This window comes from Podarcis gaigeae (genome assembly GCF_964106915.1).
Source record: "Podarcis gaigeae genome assembly, chromosome: 2".
Taxonomy (NCBI): domain Eukaryota; kingdom Metazoa; phylum Chordata; class Lepidosauria; order Squamata; family Lacertidae; genus Podarcis; species Podarcis gaigeae.
In genome coordinates, this window is record NC_139679.1 from 45,145,891 (window position 1) to 45,172,195 (window position 26,305).

General features: G+C 44.1%; 1 protein-coding gene across 5 annotated transcripts in view; it reads left to right on the forward strand.

The window, feature by feature from the left end:
- The window catches only part of CACNA1A (calcium voltage-gated channel subunit alpha1 A), a 259,247-nt gene that overhangs the window by 78,684 nt on the left and 154,258 nt on the right, over positions 1-26,305 (forward strand). For 4 of the 5 annotated variants that reach the window (XM_083717889.1, XM_083717890.1, XM_083717887.1 and 1 more), the window contains exons 4-5: positions 17,655-17,761; positions 18,962-19,101. In XM_083717889.1, coding sequence (XP_083574015.1) covers positions 17,655-17,761; positions 18,962-19,101 — 247 coding nt within the window. The remainder of the gene's footprint in view (positions 1-17,654; positions 17,762-18,961; positions 19,102-26,305) is intronic. The other variant, XM_083717891.1, reaches the window with a different exon arrangement.

The following is a 26,305-nucleotide window of genomic DNA, read 5'->3' on the forward strand; positions in this document are numbered from 1 at the left end:
CCATAAACCTAAATACTTGTGTCCATGTGTTTATTAGCCACTAGGGAACTGCGGGTCATGGGGCCTTGGCACACAAGCCCAGTGTTTGTAAGCACAATGACTGCTGGAGCTGCTGTACAATCCAGTACTTGCAGCAAGCTATCTATTTTATCTGGGAGGGCCATGATTATTTCCCCTATTATTTCTACTGCTTTCCCCAGAACAAGCCCTTAACTGGTAGGCTCAGGGAGGGTTCTGCTTTTCAGAGGGGGAGAATTGTTTGGAAGTGGCTCCCCCCCCCCCCAGTGGCTAATGCAATAATAAGCCTATGTCTGAATACCTATCATCCTGCAAAAGAATAATAGATTCATAGAAATCTAGAGTTGGAAGGGACCATGAGGATCATCTAGCCCAACCCCTTGTAAGAAGAGAGGTGGAAGTAGATAAAAGGGGAAAGGGGAACTAATAGCTCTGTTGCAGGAACAGAATGAAGAGGTTAGCTTTTAAGATGGAAGCAGAACATGCACTTTATGTTCTTGTAAGATTTTGTAGATGAGAAGGCCCGGCTAGAAAAAGTAAGCTAAGAGAGGATCCTTTTAAATCAGGTTTTGAAACTGGAGGCATACGCTAGAGCAAATGAGAACTGGGATTCTGGAAGTCAGTGCTGGTCAGCTCTGGTATGAGAGCAAGATCTAGGAGTAGAGAGTGGGGAATGTGGTGGCTTGGAATCCAGGTTTCCTGAGATTTGCTCCTCACAGGGGTCTTTTCGACCTTGCCTTTGCTGCATGGGAGCCAATCATTTCAATGGTGTCCCTGCTGTGCTATTCTAGTCACAATGGAAGATCTAGATCAGTGATGGCCAAACTTGGCCCTCCAGCTGTTTTGGGATTACAATTCCCATCATCCCTGATGACTGGTTCTGTTAGCTAGGGATGATGGGAGTTGTAGTCCCAAAACAGCTGGAGGGCCAAGTTTGGCCATCACTGATCTAGATTAAACATGAGTCCTTCCCACACCAGTGTTTATTTTCCGTGGTTATGGGCTTCCTCCCTGTGACCACGCTTTCACTGTTACCAGATTAACTTATAAAAGGAGAACACAATGGAGTGGCTCCCATCCTGCTACAGTAACCTCAGAAAGACAGGAATATGACAAACTCACCACCGAAATTCATTTGTAAAAAATGAAGGCAACCAGAATTTCATCATTCGTCCTGGTTTTTGCTGTTGATTTTCAACATCCATTAGTAACAGTTGCTTATCCAACTTTGCAGGCTTTTATAAACCACAGTCGGCTGGGTTTGTTTTAGATTTTAAAATACTGTTTAGGAATAAATAATCTTGTTACGTTACCTGGACTGTGTGAGCCAGATGATCTCTAGGGAATCTTTGTGTCCTGATGGTTCCAAGTATTATGTGCATTCTCTGAGCGCTGCAGATGAGACCTGCTCCCTGCTGAGTGATCTTGGTACCTAGGCGAGGAAAGAAAGGCAGCTGGGCTGTGTGGGGGAAGGTGTGGGCTACTGGGAGGCAGGCAATTCCATGGAACTCTTTGGCTTTTGGTAGGCCAGGAAGATAGAGGTTTTGAGAAAAGATTTGTTTTGCCTGCTGGAGAGGCGATTTGCTTGATGAATAGCAGTGAAGCATCTGTGCCAAGCTTAGGAAGCAGTGCTGTAGTGGCATAAAAAGATGGCTGTGAAAAAAGAACACAAAGAGAACTAAAGCAGATGAGCTTGTTGCACAGAGCAGAGAGAGCAAAAGGAGGATGAAGTGGCAAGAAGGAAGAAATATGGTCTGGGCCAGGGTGATGGAGAGCTTTAAAACTGGCCTCCTTACACAGAGCCAAAGGAAGTTCAGAAGGAGACGGCAGAAAATATTCCTCAGAAGCTATGGGATGTAACAGCCTTGCATAGCGTTCAATTTATCACCCAAAACAAGCTGGCCACCCTGTCATTCAGTGCAGAGAATTTGTTTTTGCCCTATTCTAACTAGGAAAGGATCTTGCAACAAACATTCCATTGAATGTCGCCAGGGATGAAAAATAGATAGTAGCATGTGCACACACACAAGCCTAAATGTTTCTGCATTGGCTGTTTTTCCTAAATGGAGAAGATTTGGTGGCTGGATGGAGGGGGGGGGAGCTGGTCATTGATTAGGAAAACATGAATGCAGGAAGCGGCATCTGATCCTTTGGCGCCACATGCCAGCTGCTTAGGAGAAAAAGGAATAGTTAATTAATTAACACTTGGGAAATCAGATCAACACCACCCCAATATTTCTGCAGATTCAAATGGATTTTTTTAATCATTACCTTACATAATATTAATTAATTTTGACTCCGTTTTCAGTTGTCAAGAAGGGATGGGGTGTCCCCCCCCCCAATTTTCAGAAACTGGGATACACCTCTTTTTCAAGAGTTATTGGGCAAATATTAAGGGATTTGCTAGAAAAGGAGTTCCGTTCCATGCAAATTTTAGAATAAGGGGCATCAGGTACATTTTACACAATTGTACAATAAAGGACAACCAACCCCCCCCCTTTAAAAGCTCTATTAAAAATGTAGAGTAGAACCGAGATGGCATTAATAGGGCATTAAAAGCAAGTAATTTGAAACATGGAAAATGTGGTAATTAGTTGGTCATTTCTAAGACCTATAGAGGAAATGGAAACTTCCTATCAAGAGGAGAAACCTAGAAGAGATCTTGGGGGGGGGGTTTAATCATGATACCCCTGCCCCTCCACTAGCTCTTAGTGGATGGACAACTGTTCTGTTGTTACAATTTGCAGCACCAACCAGTTTAACATACAGTTATGAAACTGAGAATTTTCCTGGTCAGTGATAGCTTAAGTAGGGCAGCCTGCAGCATTGCAGTTGTGTGCTGATCAACAAGTTGTTAATAATGTTAAGTCAGGCTGGAGGCAGCCGTCATATAAACTCAGATGGGACTACCCATGGCTCCTCAAGTCACCTGGTGCTGCTGGGTCCTAATGCTACAGCACAGCCTCTGGCCATCTGCAGTAGTGGTGCTTCAAAAGTTTAGGCCAGCAGATTGCTCTGCCTGCAAATGGTACTAGTGGTACAGGATGTGAGGTTCATGGGCTTTGACTTCAAGATCCCCAGCGATTTACGGTATGTTTCTGTGTGCACTGGAGGAGGTTGTACCCAGCTAACTCAAAGGAATTGGAACTAGGTGGCCTACCTCAAAAGGTTATTCTTCTGTATACATGAACCCTGTTGTCCACAGTGGTTTAAACCAGGTTTCTGTTCTTCGATGAAAGAGACTTCTGTACACCTAGGCTTAAGGGTTATGTAAGCATATTTAAGAGACCATTGGGTCACAGGTTGCTCAGCTACCAGACTGGTTGTGGGGAAACTTAGAAGCTTATCTGGGTATAACCTCTGTGCCAGTCTGTTTTTATTTCTTGTCTTTTACTTCTGAGCTTCTTGTACCTATCCACATTCTTCTTCAGCCTGCTGGACTCAACAACCCTCCTTCCTCCATGAGTTGGCCTTAGCTCTTTCTGCCCCTACCCTAATAATGCCTTTTGACATCTTACCAGAGCTCTGCTTCCATCCCCCTTATCACAACCCTGGTCCTTGTGAACAGTGAGACTGAGGAAAACGAGGCCTGATGCTTCTCTTCCCCCACCCCCAATCTTTTAGTGGCAGAGCACTGTGGGTTTCTTGTCACAACACTGTAGCAGTGCATGGCCTCTGGTTAATCCCAGCGGCAGTGACTGTGTAGCTCTCCCCAGGGTCATGCTGTAAACGAGGAGCTTTGATCTCAGTTGGACTCCTCTGAGCTGAATATTTCATCATGGAGGAATCTAGGCTGCAGCTCATGTGATGGTGAAATTAATGAGAGGAGGAGAGACTTGTAGGTGGCACGCGTGAACAGCAGGAGCTGCTTCCTCAGCTTAGCTTCCCTTCTCTTTGTGGTTTCCTCTGCCATCTTTCACCCATCTTTCTCTTCGTAGCTCAGGTCTTATTTCCCTTTTTTCTCCTCCTCTTCTTCTATTCCCCCACATTTGTCTTCTTTTCCATTCCCATCTCCTCCTCTGGGGAAATGAGCCATTTTACTACATGAGCCAACTGTTACCTCTCTGTCCTCATGGGCCCATGTCCTCTACAGGCTGTGAGATGTAGCGTCAGTCCTCTCAAAGTATTTCCTGGATAGAGAGAGAGACAAACAGAGTGAGAGAGAAAGAGAAATGTTCTCTACCCTAATCCTTCCTTCTGTGCCTGTTGGGCTCCAGCGCAACCTGTGGTTCAGTCATGTTCAGGGCTATTTTCCGTTGAGAATCTTTCACATTTCCCAAGGAAGGACAACCTATATTACTGCTCTGCATATCTCCCTTTGTTGCACATGAAATGGGATCAGACCTGCTTGCGGGTTTCAAAGATGACATGCAAGATGATAGCAGGTAATGGCCAAGGGTGTTGGGATGGAAAACCCAAGCTTTACAGTCCCAGAATACCACAATGCAATGTGAAGCTTTCTTCCCTCTGGACACAAGAACTGATGCCCTGATCCCAGAGTTTTCTCTTGCACTCAGGGTGCCTTGGTTGTTTTCAAAAGTGTAGTTTAACTTGACTTTTGCATTTCCTGCATCTGACCTTTTAACATAAAACTTAACACGGGACAAGTCTTTTAAATGTTTTTCTTCCACTTTCAATTCAACATTCAAAATGGTCACAGGTGGCACCACTCTTGACCAAAAATCGTTCTTGAGCATCCCTTAAGGATATGCTGGGTTTTAACAGCAATATGGCATAAGAAAGTAGCTGCTGTCCTTTCTTATCCTGAGAGGGGCAGCTAGAGAATATGGAAGAAGAGGGCCACGAGACAGAAGAACCAAGGTGTAACATGAAGGTGGTTGTTTAGAGCACCCCATGCTTAATCTGGGAAGCAGGGACTCCAGGGGGCTCGGAGAGTATCATTCCGCTTTCTTCTGACAAGTGCTCTGCTGTTTGGAGCTGCGCTGCTGTAATCATTGCTGAGCCAGCCTTCTGCCTGGAGCCATACAATTGCAGTAATGCCTTGGCTGGAACAGCCTGTCTGCCATGTTCCCAATCCTGCTTGCTCATGTGCTGAATAATGTGTGTGCAGAGCTGGCTGCCCCTCTGGTTTTGCTTGGCCAGAAAGGCTTAAAACTGCAGGATCAGAGTGAAGCAAGAAATTACTTTTTGGGCGGTTCTCTTCGTAAGTGTGTGCAAAAATGTCCCAGTTGTGAACAGGCTTGTGATAAACACTCCCAGGGAAGGTATGCTGTGCCACAGTAGCATAGCCACGCCTCACATATAGGGATTAGGAAAAGGGTTTTAGAGGCATTACTGCCAGCATCTCGATCTCAGGTGACCTGCTCACCACCTGAGCTTTGGGAGCCACCACATGCTAAGAGACGGAGCATGTGCTGGGTTGCAGGGGTTGAGCCATTTGTTTCCCAATTGCTTTACCCATACCCACTCGCCCCATCTCTCCCGCTGTCAAACTTCCTAGCCCTAGAGTGAGTAGGGATTCTGAGTATTGCTTCCATTGCTTTGGGAAGGTTAGGATGGGTGGAGGAAACCAGAAGTGCTGCTTTCTTTTTACTCAGTATCTGCCTAAAAGCCTGTGGCAAAGCCTAGTCACTTTGCAGAACTGGTGTTTTCCATTTTGTAAGGGTAGCCTCATAAGCAACTTATACATTTTCTGCCTCAAGTAAGGACTACTGAGATCTGCCTCTGATGTTGAGAAGTAAAGGGAGGGAATGTGGACTGAATAGATGGGGAAAGCAGCAACCCTGGGGGTTTGTTTTTATTTTTGGGAAAATCAGAGGCATGTGGTATGGTGAAACTCCTAGGCTGTGTTGCTACTTGAGCTTTTATTGATTTTATGGCTGGACCCTGTATATAATTTTATCTGATGCTGTTTTTACTGCATGTTATTTATTCTAATGTTGCATTGCTTTTAGTATTTTTATTGCAAGCCATCTTCTGAGGGCTTGCCCTCAAATGATGGGGTGGAAATGACAAAATAGAGGGTGTGTGGTCTGGTCTGGATAAGATGGTGCTAAGCCCCGTTGCCTTGAAAAGCAAGGTTGGCATGGACAGTGCTATAGCCAGGTTGTCTGGCCTCCATGTGATCAAGATGTGGATTCATTCTTTTCTAAAAGTCAGTAGGGCTGCTCTGTCCTTTTAGGAAGGTTGACATACACATGTGTAGGGTTTATGGAAACAGATAGCCCCTAATAAGTGCTCCTGTTTCTGAAGCCTCTAATGCAGATCACAGAACCACCACATTCTTGGCTGCTGTCCCTCCCTGAAAGCGGTTCTTGTGCAGGAAACTGAACCCCTGCCCAATTGCTGTCAGGGGGCCTAAAACTTCCATTTCAGCAGGATCTGTGCAGAGAGAGGAAAAGGGAAGATGTGGCGCTAGCACTGCACATTTGAGCTCTCTGCTTTCCTCCGTGAATGGTGGGAGGGGGAAAGAGGGCAGACAGTAGCAAAGAACTATTAGTTGAGGCTTCAGATGGGAAACAGGCTTGTGGTTAGTGTGAAGGTCCATGTTTTGAAACTCACTTGGCTTTAGTCAGACTTATGCCCCAACATTGCTCCACAGCGGGACAAATAATCATTGGTCTACCAGCAGTAATAACAATACATTCTACAAAGGAAGTCTATTATGAAACCGCAGTAATGGAATATCCCATTGTCTGTGGTTTCTTTTCCAGCTTCCAGCAACCTTGGGTTTTAAAGGCAGTCTGAAGAGAATGATGCTTCCTCTGAATTACTTCTCCAACAGCTACGGGTATTCCTACTCCCCATACTTTTGTGTAGAACAGGTGACAAAAATGTTTTGGGTCCTGTGAGCACTTTTGCTAACCAAATAACTTTTGTGGGTAGCACACACGCTCCACAACCAAGTCCACTTTGGAACCTATTATGTTGGCTGCCACAGAATGCTTCTTTAAAGCCTCATTTCAGTGGGGTAGAAATATACACGTATGAATTAAGCTGCGTCCTAGGAGCCTGCTGCCCATTTCAGTGGTAGCTGATTTAATCCTCATTTTATGTTTTACGTGTAGTCTGCGGCCCAAGCATGCCAGTGATAAATAATGTATTCCCATTTCTGGCTTCTTGTTCCCCATTTTTTGAAACTCATCCAAATCCCACAGAGGATGAGATGTGCCTGAGTTTTGAACTGGCTGTCTATGTGCTTCCAGGCTTGGTTCAAGGTTTTGATGTTGATGTGTAAGCCCTAACAAAAGAGAAAGATTGAATTCCAGTGGCTTGAAAGATCACCTCTCAGTGTATCATCTTTTGTCCTGGGCTTTGAGATCTGCAGAGGAGACTCTGCTCATGGTCCCACCTATGTCCCAGGACAGGGCACCACACCTCCAGAATCCCCCTGACCCTTGAGCTCCTCTTGGCACTTTTCATTCTGAGCTCCCATCAGCAGTTGAAAATGTGTCTCTTCACTTTGGAACATACTGGTATGCATTGTTTTTGTGGGATTTTATGCTCTTTTTTTTGCAAATTTCGTTATACACTGTCCTGATATTTTATATGTGGAGCAGTCTATAATTTATTTATTTATTGTAAATGAATATGTTGGTCTGCACCTTAGACTGTGCCCTAGAATGCAGCTGCATTGTGATTTTTGAACCAAATCTTGCTTTGCTTTTAATATGGTTGTAGTTTACTGATGCATTGAGGTTGTGTTTCATGTTTTAATGTTATGTGTATTGTAAACTGCCCTGTGGTTTTTAATGAAGGGTGGTCTAAAAATAAAGAAATAATAATAGTGTAGGAGTTGACTTGCTGGATCAAACTAAAGGCCCATGTCATAAGTAATCCAGCATTCTGTTTCCATCACTGCCCAAACTAGCATTGTGTCCCACCCATTGCTCGACAGCATGTAGTGCTTTCAGATCTGCTGCCTCTGAATGTGGAGGTTCTTTTTAGACATCATGGCTAATAGCCGCTGATAGACACATCTCTATGAATTTGTCAGATTCGCCTTCAGCATCTTCCTTGTCCCACTTGGTTTGTGCCAACTGGGATTCAGAGCCTATTTGCTCATGTAACAATGTGACCCTCTTCTCCACAGTCTTTTAAAGACATGGGCTCAGACTGAGCAGCATTTCAGAGAGAAGGGAGGGGGAAGAAGGAGAGAGGGAGAGGGAGCTGTTTTGCAGCGAGATGCTGTAGGGTCCTGCTATATTGATTAAGCTCCTGGGACCGCTGCCAGTTGCCTCTAGGATTAAATCGATACAGTTTGCAAAAGGAAAAGCTTCTCCTTGCTGGAGGCATAAAATATTGGAGTTTATTTTCTAAATGATAAAACTTACAGGCGGGGTGAATGTTCCCACTACTCTGCCAGGGATGAAAGATAATTGGGGCTTTGAGAAAGGGGAATGGGGTGCCTCAGCAAAGTGACTATAATGTTAAGTGCTTCAAAGGGTTAAATAGCCAGGTTGCAGAGCTACAGGGCACACACAGGAAGAGAGTCTAATTTTAGTCTGAATAATAGCTATATTGGCATGCCAAGAATGATATACAAGTGTTGCCCATTATATGGGAAGGGCAGATTTCTAAGGTATCTTGTCAGACTGGTGGTAATAAAATTATTCTGTGCCAGCATCTGCAACAGTACAACTTGCTGCTAACTTCGATCTCTTCCTCCCAGTGAACTGAATATTGTTGAATTAGCTTTTGTTCCTGCTGCTTGAGCATCTTTTTGGAATTTGTTTTGTTTTACTGGTCTTAGGGGAACTTAACTTAGGTAATGATGATGTATATGCATGGAATCTGTTGCAACTCAAACTTTGAGCCAATTTACAGGGTACTTTGCCACTGAGGATTTGCAGAAGCAGAAGTCTTGGGGGCGGGGATGTGAAGTGTTAACACATAGATCATCATGTGTATTCTACAGTACATTCATACACTCCTGGGTGGGATTTCTGCGGCATTTTGCAGGGTTTCCCTTTCCTTTTCTGAATATGCAAAGCTATGAGTTGAATATGCAAAGATATGAGGTGAAATGTGAATTAGCTCTAATATTGTGATCTTGTGCCTTGCAATCGTGTGAGAGCCTCACAGAAAGAGTGTGTGATCTTCTGTCTAATGTAACAACAGAAATGTGCAGGTTCTTTGCTCAGTGGTGCCATTTGCATTTGTTGCTATGTGTCTAGGGAATTCACAGCTGCAGAAATTCCATTACAGTTCAGCTGGGAAGTATGGGGCAATGGTACCTTCGCATATAGCACACATGTGTATTAGAATGACATGCTGGCATTCTTAAGCTTGTTCTTTAAAAGTGTATCCAGGGTTCTACCCTCTTTGACTTTCCTAGTTGTGCACACACCACTGAATGCCATTGGATTGCTGTAATTATATAATTTATAATTATATAAATCATATATATAATTATATATAATTATATAAATCATACTACTTCCGTCCAGCATTTGTAAAGTGAGAATAGCAGTAGCCAGCTTCACAGGGTTGTTGTGGAGATGAATCAGATAAGACCAAAGCATTGTTCGCTAAAAGAGCTATATAAATGATTAATAATAACTTCCCAAAGGTGGTAAATTAAATCAAAATATTTGCCATTTGTGTGCTGGAATAGCAAATTGCAACATGCAAACAAGACAGGGCCTTATTTGCAGACTTTTAACCCATAGTGGGGGATTTTTTCATTGTGAGGAGGGGTCCTTATATATCTGCTCACCAACATGGGTCCTCAGATCTGTCTTCTGCCCGGCCATTTTTTCTCTAGCTGTAACTGAGGCTCTTTTTCTGCGGTGTAGCTCCCAGCCCAGAGTCAAGTGTCATCCTGGTGGTTTGGCCTACAAATGCTCCCATGCAAAGATAAGAGAGACCATGCAAACTCTTTCTTGCAAGGTCGCAGTTTGAGCGGAGGTGACTGCCTTGGTGAGGAGCTGGCCAGCGTGCTGAAAATAGGTTCGGCACCAAGCAACTGCCCTTGCTACACAGCCATTTCTCGACTTTGCTGCCTGTGGGAACAGAGACTAGGCTGTTGCTATTGCTTCCTTTCCTTTCTTTTCTTGCTTGGCCAGGAATGGGTTTTTGTCCTCTACAAGTAGAAAGAGAAAGAAGCAGGTTTTTTAATGAATTGGTCCCACCATGCTCTAATGAACAGCCTTGCTGCCTTCTGGACCTGGGCACGAAAACTCCCTATTGTAATCCAGTTAGGGCAGGCCTGCTCTACAGTTTCTTGCACACCCAATTTCTTGCACACCCAACATAAATGTGCAGGGCAGGATTGGGGGTGGAAGAATTGCTAAAAAGCAAGTCTGCCATGGCATAGTAAAACCCTGTTTCAGCGTCAGTTAATAGGCCACAGAGATGGCACTACCTATGCTGATGGTTTCTAGATAATGTCCTCTACTAAAGCTAGTTTATCTGTGTCCATAGATTGGATGGTTGATTCAGAGGCTATCTTTTACTCCTAGGGCACTTTTCACACAAAAGACAAAAACTGGTTTGCCACAACAGCATGAAGTTGTGGCTCCGTGGCAAGTGTGCCACTGTTATAACAAGCACAAGTTTGCTGCATTAAAGATTTCCATATTAGACATATACCTAGAAACATTATGTGTAAAGGATTCAGGCCTAGAGGCATGGTGTTCCTCCAAGATGGACGTCCTGGTTATTTCTCTGTCATAATTCAAATAAAATTAATCCCTTTGTGTCAAAAGGTTAGGTACAGATAGCTTACTTCATGTGTAGGTGTGGGTGTTTCAGATGATAAAAATGGCTGATTAAAGTGACTGAGGAAGCTAAGGGTGGTGGTTGTTTTTGCAAGATGCAGGATTGTTTATACACAGAGTTTCAGAGCTTGAAGGAAAAGGCTCCGGAGTTCTGTACCCAGTTTGGCAAGGGAGCGGGAAGTAATCATTTATTGGCATCACATCCTGGGGAAGGGAAGAGTGGCAATGGCCCATTGCCTTCTCACTTTTGGAGAACCCTTTCTAAATCACACACTTAGAAACAAAAGAAGCTTTTGTCAGTGTCCTGACCTGCTAGTTTTCCATGTGGAACACACAGTTTTGTGGCATGAAACATTCAGTTGTGTGAGCCCCGCACCCCCAGACTCTGAAGTGAACAGCCCAGGCATAGTTTCTGTTCACATTAGTGGCTTGAAATGCAGCGAGATCTTCCCCCACCCCAGCTGCAGTTCAGGCTTCATTTGCACAGTGCTGTTCATATCCGAGAGGGGTTGTGGATGTTGCCACCTGATGTGCATGGCATTTTGGGTTTCCTTGCCCCTGCAAAACACACAAACCTAGAACTTATTCCTTATGCCAGTGTGTGCCATGGCACCCTGAGGTGCCTTGAATGATGGTCAGGGGTGCCACGGGCAACACTCTTTCCTTCCATCCCTCTTTCCTTCCATCTCTCCTCTGCCTCCCAAAGCCTTGCACAGCTGTTTGTTGCAGCAGCCCTGGCTACAAGCTACCCAGGCAATTGGTGCCTCTAGGGCTGGCCAGGGGGCGCTGGTTTCCAAGAGCTGAGGTGGCTCAGAGACCAGGAGTGGCTGTGGCATGCCTGGAGGACTCCCAAGGAGAGGGGAGAAAAGAAGAGGCTGAGGGAACACTCCACAAAGGAGGGGTGAGGGGCTGCCAGCTCTGCAGGCAAGGGGTGACATATCCTGAGTCCCACAGGGGTGCCACAGAAAGAATGTAGTTGGTCAAGGGAGCCTTAGACTCAAAAAGGTTGAAAACCTCTGCTTTTATGCTATCACTTGCGTTTGCAACAGCTGTTACTGTAGGTTGTGTTCACACTTCCATTTACTCCTCATCTACTGCTCTATTCAGATTGAAGCAGGTTTAAGGGAGGGACACAGCAATATATTGTCAAGAAACTACAGGATTGAGATGGAGTGTGGCTCACATCTTATGAATGTGGCTTCAAAAATGACCACTGGGCATGCACTGGATGCAGAGTAAGCAGTAATGTGAACATCCCCAGACTTACCATATTTGAGAACTAGAAATATGTGTGAGAAGCAGAGGAGGATGCCTGGAATTTCAAGAGTGAACTGAAGAAAAAAGAGTGGGGACATAATAGCGAAGTATATTGTTGAGCATATTATGTGAATTAATTCAGGGTTGGATTTTGGTAATAAGGCACCCTGAGCTAGGGACAAAATTTGGCACCCCCACCTAAATATTTCTTATTTTCACAATAATTCCTTTTGGTATAGTTGCTTTTTAAAAAATAGATCTTTTCAGTAGGCACCTGTATCAATATACAGTGGTACCTCAGGTTAAGAACTTAATTTGTCCGTTCTTAACCTGAAACTGTTCTTAACCTGAGGTACCACTTTAGCTAGTGGGACCTTCCGCTGCCGCTGCACGATTTCTGTTCTCATCCTGAAGCAAAGTTCTTAACCCGAGGTACTACTTCCGGGTTAGCGGAGTCTGTAACCTGAAGCGTCTGTAACCTTAGGTACCACTGTAGTAGTAGTTGTTGTTTGCACTCACTTGGCTTGCCATAAATCCAGGGCAGATTAGTTACCACCTAGCACACTTGAATGATCATGCCCAAATGTAGGAAAGGATGGATTCCTCCCTCCCTTTTATTTCAGTGTACAGTGGTACTTCGGGTTACATACACTTCAGGTTACAGACTCCGCTAATCCAGAAATATTACTTCGGGTTAAGAACTTTGCTTCAGGATGAGAACAGAAATTGTGCTACAGCAGCGCAGCGGCAGCAGAAGGCCCCATTAGCTAAAGTGGTGCTTCAGGTTAAGAACAGTTTCAGGTTAAGAACGGACCTCTGAAACAGTGGCGTAGCGTGGGTTGTCAGCACCCGGGGCAAGGCAAGTAATTTGCGCCCCCTAACCCGTGGATTTGCGCCCCCCAAACCCGTGGATTTGTGCCCCCTAACCCTAACCCCCAGATGTTGCGCCCGGTGTGGCCAGCCCCCCCTGCACCCCCCACGCTACGCCACTGCTCCGAAATGAATTAAGTTCTTAACCCGAGGTACCACTGTATAGCCAAGTGTGTCATCAACATCAGTACAAAACTGGCTGGGATTTATTCTATGACCTGGAACATATGGTCGTTGGATTGCTATAGGAAGGAAACTGCATCTTGTGTACTTTGCCAGGAACCCAAGCTATCCACCCTCTCCCCCCTCGCCCCTTTTTGAGCCTGGCTCTGGATTATGGAGTGGCCCTCGGGACTCAGAAACCACGGAGCCTGGTTTGGCGCGCCTGCGAGCTCGTGGAGCTGAGCTGCCTTTTTCGAGAGGCCTCCTCCTCGCCCTCTTTTTCCGCTCAAGGAGCTGGCTGGTGTTCTCGCCTTGCCTTCCCCTCGCGTCCCCGGCTCACTCTCCCTCCTCCCTCCTCCCCCCGCATCTCTCTCCTCCACCGGATCCGCTGATTCAGGCATCTTTCCGCGCAAGCCAATCAATGGGCAGGAAGGGCCTGCAGCGGGCTCCGTGGCTCAGCAGCTGACGGTGCTGTGCTGCTGCGAGGCAGGCGGCGCGCACTGCAGTCTCAGATCCTCCTGCCCACCTACCCACCCCAAGAACTGGGCCGGTCCCAGCAGCACGTTTCAGCGCCTGCCTCCGCTGCTCCACTTTTTAAAGCAAGCTCGTTCGCTGGCTGCTGCGAGCTGCGAGCTCTTTTCCTTTTGACCCTTTCAGCGCCGAGTCGTAGTGATCCATCAGTGAGAGGGAAGGGGGGAGGCGCATTGGTTTGCAGGAGCAAAGCAAGGAGCATTGGGGGGGGGGCAGACAGCAGGGGCTTGAACTCCGACTGGAGGACGAGGAGGGAGGCAGCCTCCGTCCGGAGCAACAGCAGAGGTTTCAGTTCCTGGCTCAAGTACGGGGATATGTTCAAGAAAGGGCTCAGATGCAGATCTGTTTGCATTCCAGCCCCTTGCTATGGAAGCTGTGCCTTGTATGTGTAGCAGCTGGTTCTGCTGTCTCTGGAAAGTTGGGATCTCTATACAAAGGGTGCTTCCGAATGACCTGTTTGTTGAGAATTCATCCTGATTTGCTCATTTGCAGGGAGATTAGGCAGCACTGGCTATTTAATAAACATTCTTTCTCATTTGTTTCTGGGGAGGTTAGATTATGCTGAATCACATCAAGGGGTAACCCACACATTCCTTTATATTTTCCTGTTTCTTTTTAAAACAACTATAATTACACAGCCTGAATTTGCCAGGATGTGATCGAATCTCATAAAAAATAGGGACGGTCTAGAAGATGATTCCATAATCAGAGGCACTCTTCTCCAAGCAGTGTGTGTGTGTGTGTGTGTGTGTAAAAGCCACACATAGATCTGGCAGGCTGAAGTCCTAGAGCTTAACACCAGGTTTCTAGAATAGATATAGTTACAGGTAGGTAGCCGTGTTGGTCTGCCATAGTCGAAACAAAATTTAAAAATTCCTTCCAGTAGCACCTTAGAGACCAACTAAGTTTGTTATTCATATGAGCTTTCGTGTGCATGCACACTTCTTCAGATACACTGAAACAGAAGTCACCAGGCCCTTATATATAGTGGGGAGGGGTATTACTCAGAAGGGTGGTGGGAATGGGTGATTGGCTGATGGGGTGGTAAAGCTTTTGACGACTGTTAATGACTGCTGGTCTTACAGTTTTGGTTTTTTCCTCCATTTCCTCCAATAATTCAAACTTTTGTTTCTTTTGGAATGCATGATAATTTGGTCACTTGATGCAGATTAATCAGCATCTTGGAAAATCTTTCAAAAACACCTTTGGGGAAAAATTAAGAGAGGATTGTCTGAAATTCCAAGATCTGGTATTTTAAATCCTAGAAGAGAATGAACTGTGTTAAATTCCAAACTGTTTAGTGTTAAGTTGGCCAATGTCGGTTTAAGAATGTGTGAGACCATCCATTTAAGCATTTCTAAGTCTGTTCTGTCAGTAAGATCCTACCCTGTCAAAGACTAAATAAGACCCATAAATAGAACCACACCTTTGTGCTTTTGTGCCCAAGGTCAGCCATTTTTTTTAAGAAGGTGCTGATTGCAAACAATAAGCTATGCGTATGTTTACAGATTTGGGAAAGATTTCTTTGGGTGAGGCATTTATTAAGAGCTTTTATTGTGCTTCCTGTTTATATTCCATAATAACCAGAGATTTAGTTGCTCATGCTCCTGAAGAATAATCACTTGTGGTCTGAAACACAAGTGGAACAATTGGCTCTCCTGCTTTCCCTAATAGATGCTTTTGGCGCAGTGCTGGTAGTGATCAGTTAGCACTTAGTGCAGCTACCTTTCCCATCATTACACCTCCACAAAGGTGCTCGAGTGGTTTGTGCAACACTTCCTATATAACTGGGCTTGTGTGTCAGGTCCTGAGCATCAGGTCTCCATGGAGAAAGATGAGCAGATGCTTCCTGGCAGGTGTGTTCCCAGATTTCCTATAGATTCCCTGCCCTGAAGCTCCCACACAGAGCCTCACCTCAGCAGGTGGAACAGTGCATGCAAGAATCAACCACTTCACACAGGTAAGCCAATGAGGAGCCTCCTGTTGGAGGATGAGAGATGGTATATGCCACATAATTGTACCTGCTTCCCATCCAGCAAAGTCCTAGCAACAAGCAATCTCTACTACCATGGACATGAACTGGGAAACCCATGCACACAACAAAAACAAATTCCAGGTAATATATTGCCACCGCATGGGGAAGAAATGAAAATGGCCACAAGAAAAGGGCACGAAGTGCTCCATCTGCAGGCCAGCCACTCATATAGGAACATAGGAATCCGCCTTATACCAAGACAAACCATTATTCTGTCTAGCTGAGTACTCAGTACTCAGCCATGCCCCTCTAGGGTTTCAAATGGGGCTCTTCCAACCCTGCATGAAGATGCCAGTGTACTCGGTAGACATGTTTGCTGTGTGTTCACCGGTGTGTCCTGGCTAAGACTATAAAGTCTGTCTTACTATTAAGTAGAGTGAAGCAGACACATTGGGGGCTGGAGAACAACTACAGGGCATTGGAGGACAGAGCTATGTGTCCTGCAACCTGCCCTGTTTCTCCTAAGTTATCCTTCTGTCCTCAGGTGTGGTGTGAAGGATGCGGTCTCTCTGCAAGTGCTGAAGGAACCTGTTGAAAGGGTGGGCATCTTGTCCTTCACCTCAGTCAGAAAAATATCTTGGGCCAGCCCTGTGAACTAGAGATGCATGCCCAGTGGGCACATGGTGAGCAATGCACAATAGAGCTGTGATTTGGTGCGGCTCCAAGGATGAGTGGATGCTTCTCATTCCATTTTGTTTGTTATTGAGTTCAAATATGCACAGATTAAACATCTGCACACAGCTGGCTCTCAAGAAAATCCTGATCTGTATCTGCAAAAGCTAAGACGGGAACTCTTTACTCACAGCAAAAGCAGGAGTCTGGAAGTCCTGTTTCCAGCTCTCTTGCTGCAGAGCTCTTGAATGGCACAGGGCCAATGGCTTGGCTCCTCTGTGAAACAGTGACAGCGTCACTGACCCTCCTAATATTCTTCTAAACGATGTTTAAAGAGGGTTCAAGTCAAGTATGAATAATCTAGACTCACAACTGCAAAATTCACACTCCATGTAACTGTGAGGATAGCCAAATGCAAGTCACTGAAGCCCTCTTATCTTCATGGCTTTTAATTGGGAGCTCTTACTTTTGAGATATCTATGCATTTCTTTAATAGATGCTCATAAACACACAGAGCGAGGAGATGGAGCATCAAGGAAATTGTACAGCCAGGCACTCCTGTTCCTATTTAAGTGAATTAGATCCAAACGTAACACCATTACACTTGTACACATGGTTGCTTGACTCATGGAGTAAATTACTCCACATAATGTGCTTTTTATCATTCAGAATTCAATATATCCCTATCAACTCTAAATATTGGTATAAATTAATGTTCTGAACACAAAAGAAAGGAGTTTAAAAGGTTACTGCAAGATAAAGTATTATATGAAGAAGCTTGTGTGTAATGGGTAAATGATAAAACAGGGCATAGTAAGGGACAGTCTTGTAGGGCTGCTTTCTTTTTCTAGCCTCTGTTTCCGGCCTCTGTTCTGTTAATGTGAATACACAATGTTAATCTCTGCATGGCCTGCAACTGGCATTCACTGAAAAACCTTGGCGGATTTTGGAGTAGATGTCAGAATTTTCAGAAAGGACAGCATTGATTGTATTTTGGTGAAGGTGAAGAATTGTCACTGTGCTCTACCCAGTAAGTTGAGGTGCTCTAGAAATTATCTCTATTGGCATTAATCAAATGATGATGTTGATTTGTAGCTGCACTCAGGAAAATTGCACTGGTGACTAGTCGATATTTGTCCTTTGTTGTATCCAATGATTTCAAACCACCTTATTATTTGTTTATATCCCACTTTCCCCCCTGGCAGGGGCTCAAGGAGGTATATTTTTTACCTTAGTGCTTAAATTTGTGTTTTCATTTGACTGGTAAACATAGAAAGTACAAAGAATGGCATTGACTGGAACACAGATTTTATTCCACTTCGAAGCCATTCTCTCCTGCACATTCCAGGCTAAAGAACATTCTAACATCCTTCATATGTATCTGATCCAAGGTGGGTAGACCGTATTTACTTGAGGAGTGGGGCTTTTTGTTTTGACTGAACCTAGAAGATCCAACCATATGCAAGACTTTCCTTAACTGTGCCTCACTCCTTTTGAATACATGATTTTAGCAACCATCATAGCAAACTGCATTGTTCTTGCTCTGGAGCAGCATCTGCCTGATGGAGACAAGACGCCAATGTCAGAACGACTGGTGAGTAGCAACCTCTCCCTTTTAAACATTGTTATGGCAGAGTTAACGGAGCATTATAATAATGTCAAAAATTAGAGTCCTGTGTCAAGTTCCTTCTCCCTTTCTGTAAAGCACAATAAACTTAACCTGTGCCTTGACAGTGTTATTTTTGTGTTTCTCACCTAGTGATGTGGAGCTAAGGTTGCCAACTCAAAAATTCTGGTGCATGGTTGGAATGTAGCAGTGGAGCCAGGGCCTAGGAGGAATTTCTGCCTCATCTAGTGGGTCCAGGTGTTTGGTGCTGCCTATTTACCTAACACATCCAGCTATTTAAGTAAAAACTGCCAGGGAGGTGCCCTTGCCCCTTGCTTATCTGGTATCATTCAAGAGAGTAAGAAAACCAAGCAGACACCCCCCCTCCCCCACAACCGGTTGGCAATTCTATGTGGAATGCTAGTGGGGAAACATATATCATAGGGTCAGGTCACAGGGGGCACAGAGAGAGAGACGGGAGCTCCACACTCAATTTCTGTTTTCAGTAGCAGGCTCATGCTCCCTTTAACATTACTTCTGCCCCTAGAATAGTGCCACCATACATTTTCTTTCTTTTCCTGTTTACCGCAGCAGCTGACATGGGAACTGGAGATATTTCTCTGGGTTGAGAGTTCTCTTTCTCAGTATTGCTCATACTCTCTAAGTCTGGACCCTAACAGATTGACCCAAACACAGCTTCCACTGGGCTTGTTTTCATAAAATATTGTTCATGCATGTGATTGAATGAAAACTGAGAGTGGTGGCTCATTAGCAGCGCAGCCTCTCCATAATTTGGATTTAAAGTTGGTGTCATACCTAATCCTATGCATATTTTCCTTAGATGCATTGATAAGGTCTTAGTAGCCTGGCTCATATTGGATACTCTGATAAAAAGCAGCAAATGATTTTTGTATTCTAATAATTGGTATTAATAGATATGTTGGGAAAGAGAAAAATGTTCCTAGAATATATTTATACCTTAAATTAAGACCCAAAAGACCAGTTCCCTCCTCACTATGTAGCTCCTTCAGAACTTGTCATTTTATCTTTGAACCCAATCCTGCCTCACATTATTGTAGTGATGATAAAATGGGGAAGAGGACCATATTGGTTTCCCTGAGCTAATTGGAGGAAGGGTGGAATAAAAATTTAACATATAAAAATTTTCCCTTGTGAATCTCTCCTTAGGATGACACAGAACCATACTTCATTGGAATATTTTGTTTTGAGGCTGGAATTAAAATTATTGCCTTAGGATTTGCTTTCCATAAAGGCTCCTACCTAAGGAACGGCTGGAATGTGATGGACTTTGTGGTGGTTCTCACAGGGTAAGTAGCTGGTTTTTAAATTGTTATCAGTTCTTGTTTAATTTCAGTCTGGTAGAGGCACTTCTGTCTAGCGGACATTGGGCAGTGTCAAGAGTCAAGAAGGGAGTTTGAATTCTCAGATTCTGTTCTCTGACATGCAAGGAGAGGGAAGTCTAGTTAGAACAGGGGAAGGCTTGGCATAAGGTCTTCTGGCTTGGATTCCAGTTTTGAGATGCAAGTTGAATGCTGATTTAGCCATCAGTCCTGTCTCTCTAAATCATGCTACAGCCAAGTTATGCATCTTAAAGAATCTAAGCCTCATAGATATGCTGGTAGTGATATACAATCATTCTTCTTTTTTATAAAAAATGCAGACATTTCATATTGAAAACAATTATTGTAGAGATGGAAGGAATGTGTTGGTAATATCATGAATTCTAGCCAATAGGTGCCTTCTGAAGGTGGCTTTTATTTCCTTTGTTTATTATTTGTTGGTTCTACACATTTATAACCCCTGCCTTTCCACTATTCAATGCAATTTCCTACCAGTTCACACTCTGCTGTGCTGAAAATTTGCAGAATGATTTTTTAAAAAAAAATAATAAAAATATTTTGACTTATCATCGAAAATGGTATATTTGTCCTGCATACTATGGGGTGCTTTCAAACTTCCCACCACCACTGCTCTTCAAATGTTGCATATACCTTCACCATTAGAATTCCAAATGGAAGGTTTGGGCTGTTGCTCATCTTTGCCACTAACTTCTGCTGGTTCTCCCTTGTTAGCAGACGTGTAGGCTAATAGAGATACATATTTTTTGGACACCGTCATGTTTTTGGTCACCACAGCTTTAAGGCTGGCCCATGAGCATGAATTTCTGGATCTTTTGTGTAGCAGGTACATCCTGCCTGCGATGCTGTGTGCTCTCATACTTTTCTAGTTTGCAGTGCTTGTTCCCTGCTGCTTCCCAACCTGCTCACAATTCCTCTGATGGGAACAAAAGCTTTTTCCTTCCGAAACAAAGATGTTTATTGGTGGTTGAGTGTTCACAACACCCACAGAAGCTCTCATTTGTTGTGCATTCTTGGATATGAGAAGAGCATCTAGTCAGCAGAGAGAAGTCCATGGAGAGAGTGCTGGGCTATTTGCAGGTTTGCTCCGCCATGCCTTGCAGCTTCTCCCCCCTTCGCTGATGCTTCAATGAATGTAGCTGATGTGCTTTACTCCTGCGGTTTCAACAGGTGTCTTGTTACGGTGGTTTATATTTCTTTGAGACTGATTGAAGGGGGATTGTAGCGCTGATAAATTCTCATTATTTGCCCGGTCTGGTGGCTTCTGTCATCTTTGAACAAAGCATGAAAACTTTCCCTCTCTTTGTCTGATGCCTCTGCTTCAAGGCAGCTTTGAATTTGACTAAGGGAAGCCCAGGTTCAAATCCCGCCTCATCTATGAAGCTGAGCCACTAATTCACAACCTTGCCTAATTCACAAAGTTGTTGAGAGGATATATACCGGTATATATATGAATGAGAGAGAGAGATCACTCTTTACAATGAAAAGCGCTATAACGAAGAGAAAGGAGAATGCCACAAACCCCTGAGAACTTACATTCAAGTGAAGCTCCCATTACATGGAATTGCTGTCCCCTTCTTCGTATTTCCCTAGGAACAGTAATTCATAGAGTACTTGGAAGCAAGGTTTTCAGAAGCCATTTTAGTTTAGAGAGTATATCTCTAAGAAAAATCTGAAGAAGTCAGTGCTCCTACTTGGATAATGCCACAGCTGTTCTGGTTTACTTGTCTTTTTAGGCACTTTGATCACTACATCCACTGTTTCTGTTGGCACATCCATGGGTTCTGGACAGGGCCAGATTTAGGTTTGATGAGACCCTAAGCTACTGAAGGTAATAGGGCCCTTTATATAGCAGGCGGGGCCCATTACATACATCAAAGGAGCCTACACAACACAAAACACTGTTGCTGTATGTAGGTTTTTTTTTTTTTTTGGTTTTTTATCTTATATTTTGGAAATGTACATCCAGTTTTTTCCCTTTAAATTTTTTGGGGTCCCCAAGAGAGTGGGGCCCTAAGCTATAGCTTGTTTAGCTTATATGTAAATCCGGCACTGGTTCTAGAATTGCAGTGGTTTAAATGGTTTGAAATAAGTGCTGATTTATGTGCACCTTTTGGACACCTAAGTATTTCTAGCTTTCTGTGGATTGCACCCACTGAGCCTGTTGTCCAAAGAAAAATTGTCCTTGCATCGTTCCTATGGATTACTCTCTGGTCTGCTTCACACAGGACCTTCTGTCCACAAGGAACACCCTGAACAGATCCTGGGGATACACATAAGCAGAGGAACATCACTGTAGGCTTGGCAGCAAATAATATAGTAGCAATTCCTGGGATTGGGGTGTGGGTGTGTGATGTTGTGATTCCAGTAACTCATGTTTAGCCGTGCTGTTTGGTTTACAGTGTTGTTTCTCCACAGGGATAGTGCCTGGCAGGGACTGGCAGGACACGGGCAAGTGTGCATCAGGGGAAGGGGGGCTGGAGTCTGACTTGTGGGAGAGGGGTTTGTTAAGTTCCCTGGGGGTGGCTCTGCTTCCCATATTTTCAAAGCCAGTGTGGCTTCTTCCTGCAGAGGAGATCAGTTACATTTCCTGTTTGTCAGGAGTGAGGAAGGTGCTGTTGGATTCCAACTCTCATCAGCTCCAGCCTGCACAGCCAGTAGGCGTAGATGATGGGAGCACCTGAAGGGCCACTGCTTCTCCCACCCCTGCTCTGTGTTTTTTGGAGAGTAGTGGGTGGCTGTTTGATGTCCTCATTTGTGTCTCCATTCAGTGCTGCTGAGGATTCTCAAGCTAAGATGGAAGGGAGCTGTGAGTGGTGCAACATGCTAAAGAGGAGTGCCTGGAGGTGAAAAACAATGCAGTATATTTAATCTTGCTGCGTTCTTTGAGCGGAATGAGAAGGTTAAGGGCCAAGCTAGATGTTGCACAAGGGATGTGTGGCGGCTGCCAAGAGCATCAGCTATCCTCTATTTCCTCTACGTATTTCCCTGGTAGCTAGTAATAGAAAACATGGGTCATCATCTCAGCACTTGGTGCTTCCCCGCATCTCTTTAAATAGGCTCTCGGCTTGTATACAGGTTGGTGGATGTGTTTTAAGGCTGTGACCAAAGAGACCGCACGGAGGCTGATTCACAGAACCCAAAAGACCAATTGCTGAGTGTTTTGTAGCACAAGCATTCTAGATTTATTCATTGGGCTTTGAAGAGAAAAACGGAAGGCTGTTTCTGATGAGTAGGAGGTAGCAGCGCAAATTAATGTCCTGCTTCACGTGTTCTAGGGCTGACCTCTGGCACCAAGGTGCTGATTTGCATGTTCTGGAAATCTGCACAGTACTGCTCTCACAGGACTATATCAGAATGCAGGTGGGGGGGGTGATATACCTGAATGCCCCACACTCCATGAGGCTTCTTTCACACATTCATCCAGAATGGCTAGGAAATTGCTGCCACTCTTTGCCCACTGCATCCATAGCAGTATGCAATTCATTAGTATGCCAGGCAGCATTTGCTTCTTGATTAGGGAGTCCTCCCAGCACTATTACTTAAAGGAGCTTTCCAGACGTGCCCTGAATGCTAAGCGAGTCTCAGCCTGCATGCACAGCCAGAATGGTGAAAAGGCAGGGAGGGAGCAGGGATGCTGAAGGAGGTTCCCTGGCACTTTGGCAGGCAAGCAGCTCGGCAAGCAGATCTTCTGGTCGCAGATTCAGATGATGCACTATAGGACTTTGGTAGAAGCAATTCATTTGTGGCTAGATCTCAATGGGCATTTGCACTTTTATGCACCCACATGTACAGCATGCTCTGTTTATTAATCTTTCTGTCTTTGTGCACATCAGTAGGCATGTTTACCCAGTGCACATCAGTAGGCATGTTTACCCAGTGCACAAATGATATATTCATGGGGGGTATACCTCATGTAAATATAGTTTGTTTTTCTTGCGGTGCCTCTGAGAGCAACCACCACAGGAGTACGTGTGTGTATGCCCAGTAGTATATATATGTGGGGTGGGGTGTCTAATATTCTTCCACCTCACCTTTTTATGTGGACACATGATCATGTGCCTCTGGGTCCAGACAAAGAGCGCTGATTAACACTCTGTACTGAAGGCAGCAGTCCAGTATAGCTCACTGTACATAGATGTCTAGATTAGATTACTGTAATGCATTCTAGGTGGGGCTGTCCTTGAATATGCAATATGTGTCTTCCAGGATGTTTACTCATACAGTTGCTCTAACCCATATAACACCACTTCTGAAGAGTTGATGTTGGCTGCTTGTATGCCACCAAGCCCAGTTCAAGACTTTATTGTGGTTTCCTGAACAAGTTAGGACCCAGTTACCTGAAGTAGAAGCTCTCTTGGTCTTGCCTTGCCTGAGTTTTACAATCTACATGGGAGGCATTCCTTCTTGTTCCATCACCTATTGAAGTTTTAACTTGAGATAGGGTCTTCTCAGTGGGGATACCCTAGCTGTTGGAAACTTTTTCCCACCAAAGTGTGGCTGGGATTAACAGCTGAGCTCTTCCTTGGCCTTTGGTGGAGATCAGGGTTATTGAGCCGCTTGGTATTCAGAAGCAACATTTGTGGTGGGGTAGAGCTGCCATCAATGCCAATATTGCTGCTTCTTAAATGGATGGTTGTGGAATCTGGGCTGCATGAGTGCTGCTGCCAGCTGATGCACCCAAGGGGCCCTGGCTCATTGCATCTCCAGCCCAGCCATGCCCAGGTAAGCAGCTGTGTTGGGAGGGCGGTTCTGTGGCTCTGCCCCACCACATGCTACTGTGGTGCCACTGTTGGTATTGTTATAGGAAGCAGATTAAGCCATTGAGATTTGATATGGTTTTGCTGTTTTATTGAATGAGTTTATTGTATGCTTTTCTTTTTCCTTCCTTTGAAGCTGCTTGTGATGAAGGGAAGGATATATACCTTATAAATAAATGTCTTTTATTTTAAATATGGTGATATACATGACATTTTTGAGAATACAAGATCACTAGAAACCTTTCCAGATGCAAGTTGTGGGTCTGTGCTCTGGGGACACCAAGGCCTGAAGCTCTCAAAAGTCTGGGGAAATTACCATCGCAGATCCCATATGAGCAGGTGGCCAAAGCACTCCCTAATCTTTCAAAGGATGTTCTGTGTTTTGCTTGTCCAGTATACCCAGTATGTCCATGTTGTGAACAGCCCTAAGATATATGGATGAAGGTCGGTAAACAAATTTAATAAATAAAAAAAAATAAAGCCTGGGGTGGACAATTATTCAGGCTGCTCTGAAACTTGACTAAGGCCAAAGAATGATCCACCAACCATACTACATTCTGGGGCTCACCATTTTTGGATGTCCTTGGAGGCTAGGTCAAAACCTGTGGTTGTCAAGATGCTGCCCCTCTCCTAGGCCCTAAACCCTGACTTGAGGCCGGGGTACTCCTCTGCCTCCATCCCCAGTTCCATGTTTGGAGCTAGAAAGGGACTTCCTGGTTTGGCCCTTTGCTGTCTTCAGTAATGCAGTGGCCAAAGAAGCTCTCTCTCACCATCCCCTCTATCTCCCAAACAATCCTTTATTATTATTATTATTATTATTATTATTATTATTATTATTATTATTATTAATCCTTTAGCTAGGATCACTGTGCAACAGTGGGGACAATTGCCACCCCTCTCTGCTGCTCCAGGGTTGAGAGGATTGTTTGGGCTCACTACATTTGCCAAAGGGTTGTGGAACCATCACCGTGGCAAGCAAAAAGAAAAGGGGAAAAAAATGCTGAATCTGATCATAACCTCAAAAATAATCATAGACATTACGGTAACAAATAAACAAAAGGAAGTCATCTCATATTTGTTGGCAGCAGTGAAATTATAATATTCCAGTAAGTGGAGAATGCAAACGATCCCAACAACAAATGAATGGATTGAAAAATGCGGGGATTTTACTTTAATGGCAAAATTGACTCACTTTATAAAGACAAAAGAGAAAATATAGCTTTGAGAAAAATTGATCATTTTAGGGTAGATTTGGTTACTCCCACAATCTGAAAATGGTTTTATGTTGTTTTGAATTATCCTATTCAAATTTATGAAAAATTAAAAAGAACTGACCAACTGTGTTAAAATTAAAATCCAAGATAAAACTTGTTGATTGTGAGTTGTGTATACCTTCATGAATATGCGGATATACATGATGTGCTTAATTTATGTAAATAGTAGGCAATATCCAACTTACTTGTTCCATTAGTGCACGGATTTACACTTGTTTAGAAAACTTCCCCTCTCCTTTCCCTGCGTATGTCCCGCCCCTGCCCAGATATGCCCCCAGAGGATTGGGAAATCCCAAAAGCAGTTTTAGGTGGCATGGGGGTGGAGGAGACTGAGGAGAGAGTTTCACTGCTCAAGTTCAAATCCTTGTACTGATGGAACAAGTAAGTTGGATACCGTTTAGTGTGTGTTTGAGTGTGAGTATTTATATGCAGGGCTTTTTTCAGCCGGAACTCGCCGGAACTCAGTTCCAGCACCTCTCAGGTGGGCGCTATTGCTATTATAAGAGAACAAGGGAGGTGCTCATGGTGAGTTCTAGCACCTCTTTTTCTAGAAAAATAGCACTGCATATATGTATATGTATATCTATATTTGTGTGTGTTTGTGTATATATATATATATATATATATATGCTTTCGTAGATTTTCACGGGTACAGGAATGCAGGTTTTGGTGTCCTCGGGTGTCTTCCCGTGTAAAAGTTGGGGTGTCTAGGCGACGTTTCGACGAGGTCTCACTCGTCATCTTCAGGCTGGTGCTTTCGGCTTCTTGTTACTGGAACAGAGCTATATATATACAGTCTTTGCTTAAGCGGGAGAGTTGTATGTGTGTATGAACATGTGTATATATAGGTTTGTGTAGTTATGCAGAAATGAATGCATACCCAAAGAGAATATATAGTGATCAGTCAAGGAAAATATAGAAATATTAAGATTGATATAAATTAATTTATGTTCATGATGAAAATATGCAAAAGGAAATTTTGAAGGTAGAGATTTAGGTATGTGATAGGAAGTGTCTCCAAAATCACTTATGGTTTGAAATAATATGTTTGAGTTCTTCTATTCTTTTTTATACTATATGCTATATTTTTGAATATATTTAATATATTAGGTTTTCAAG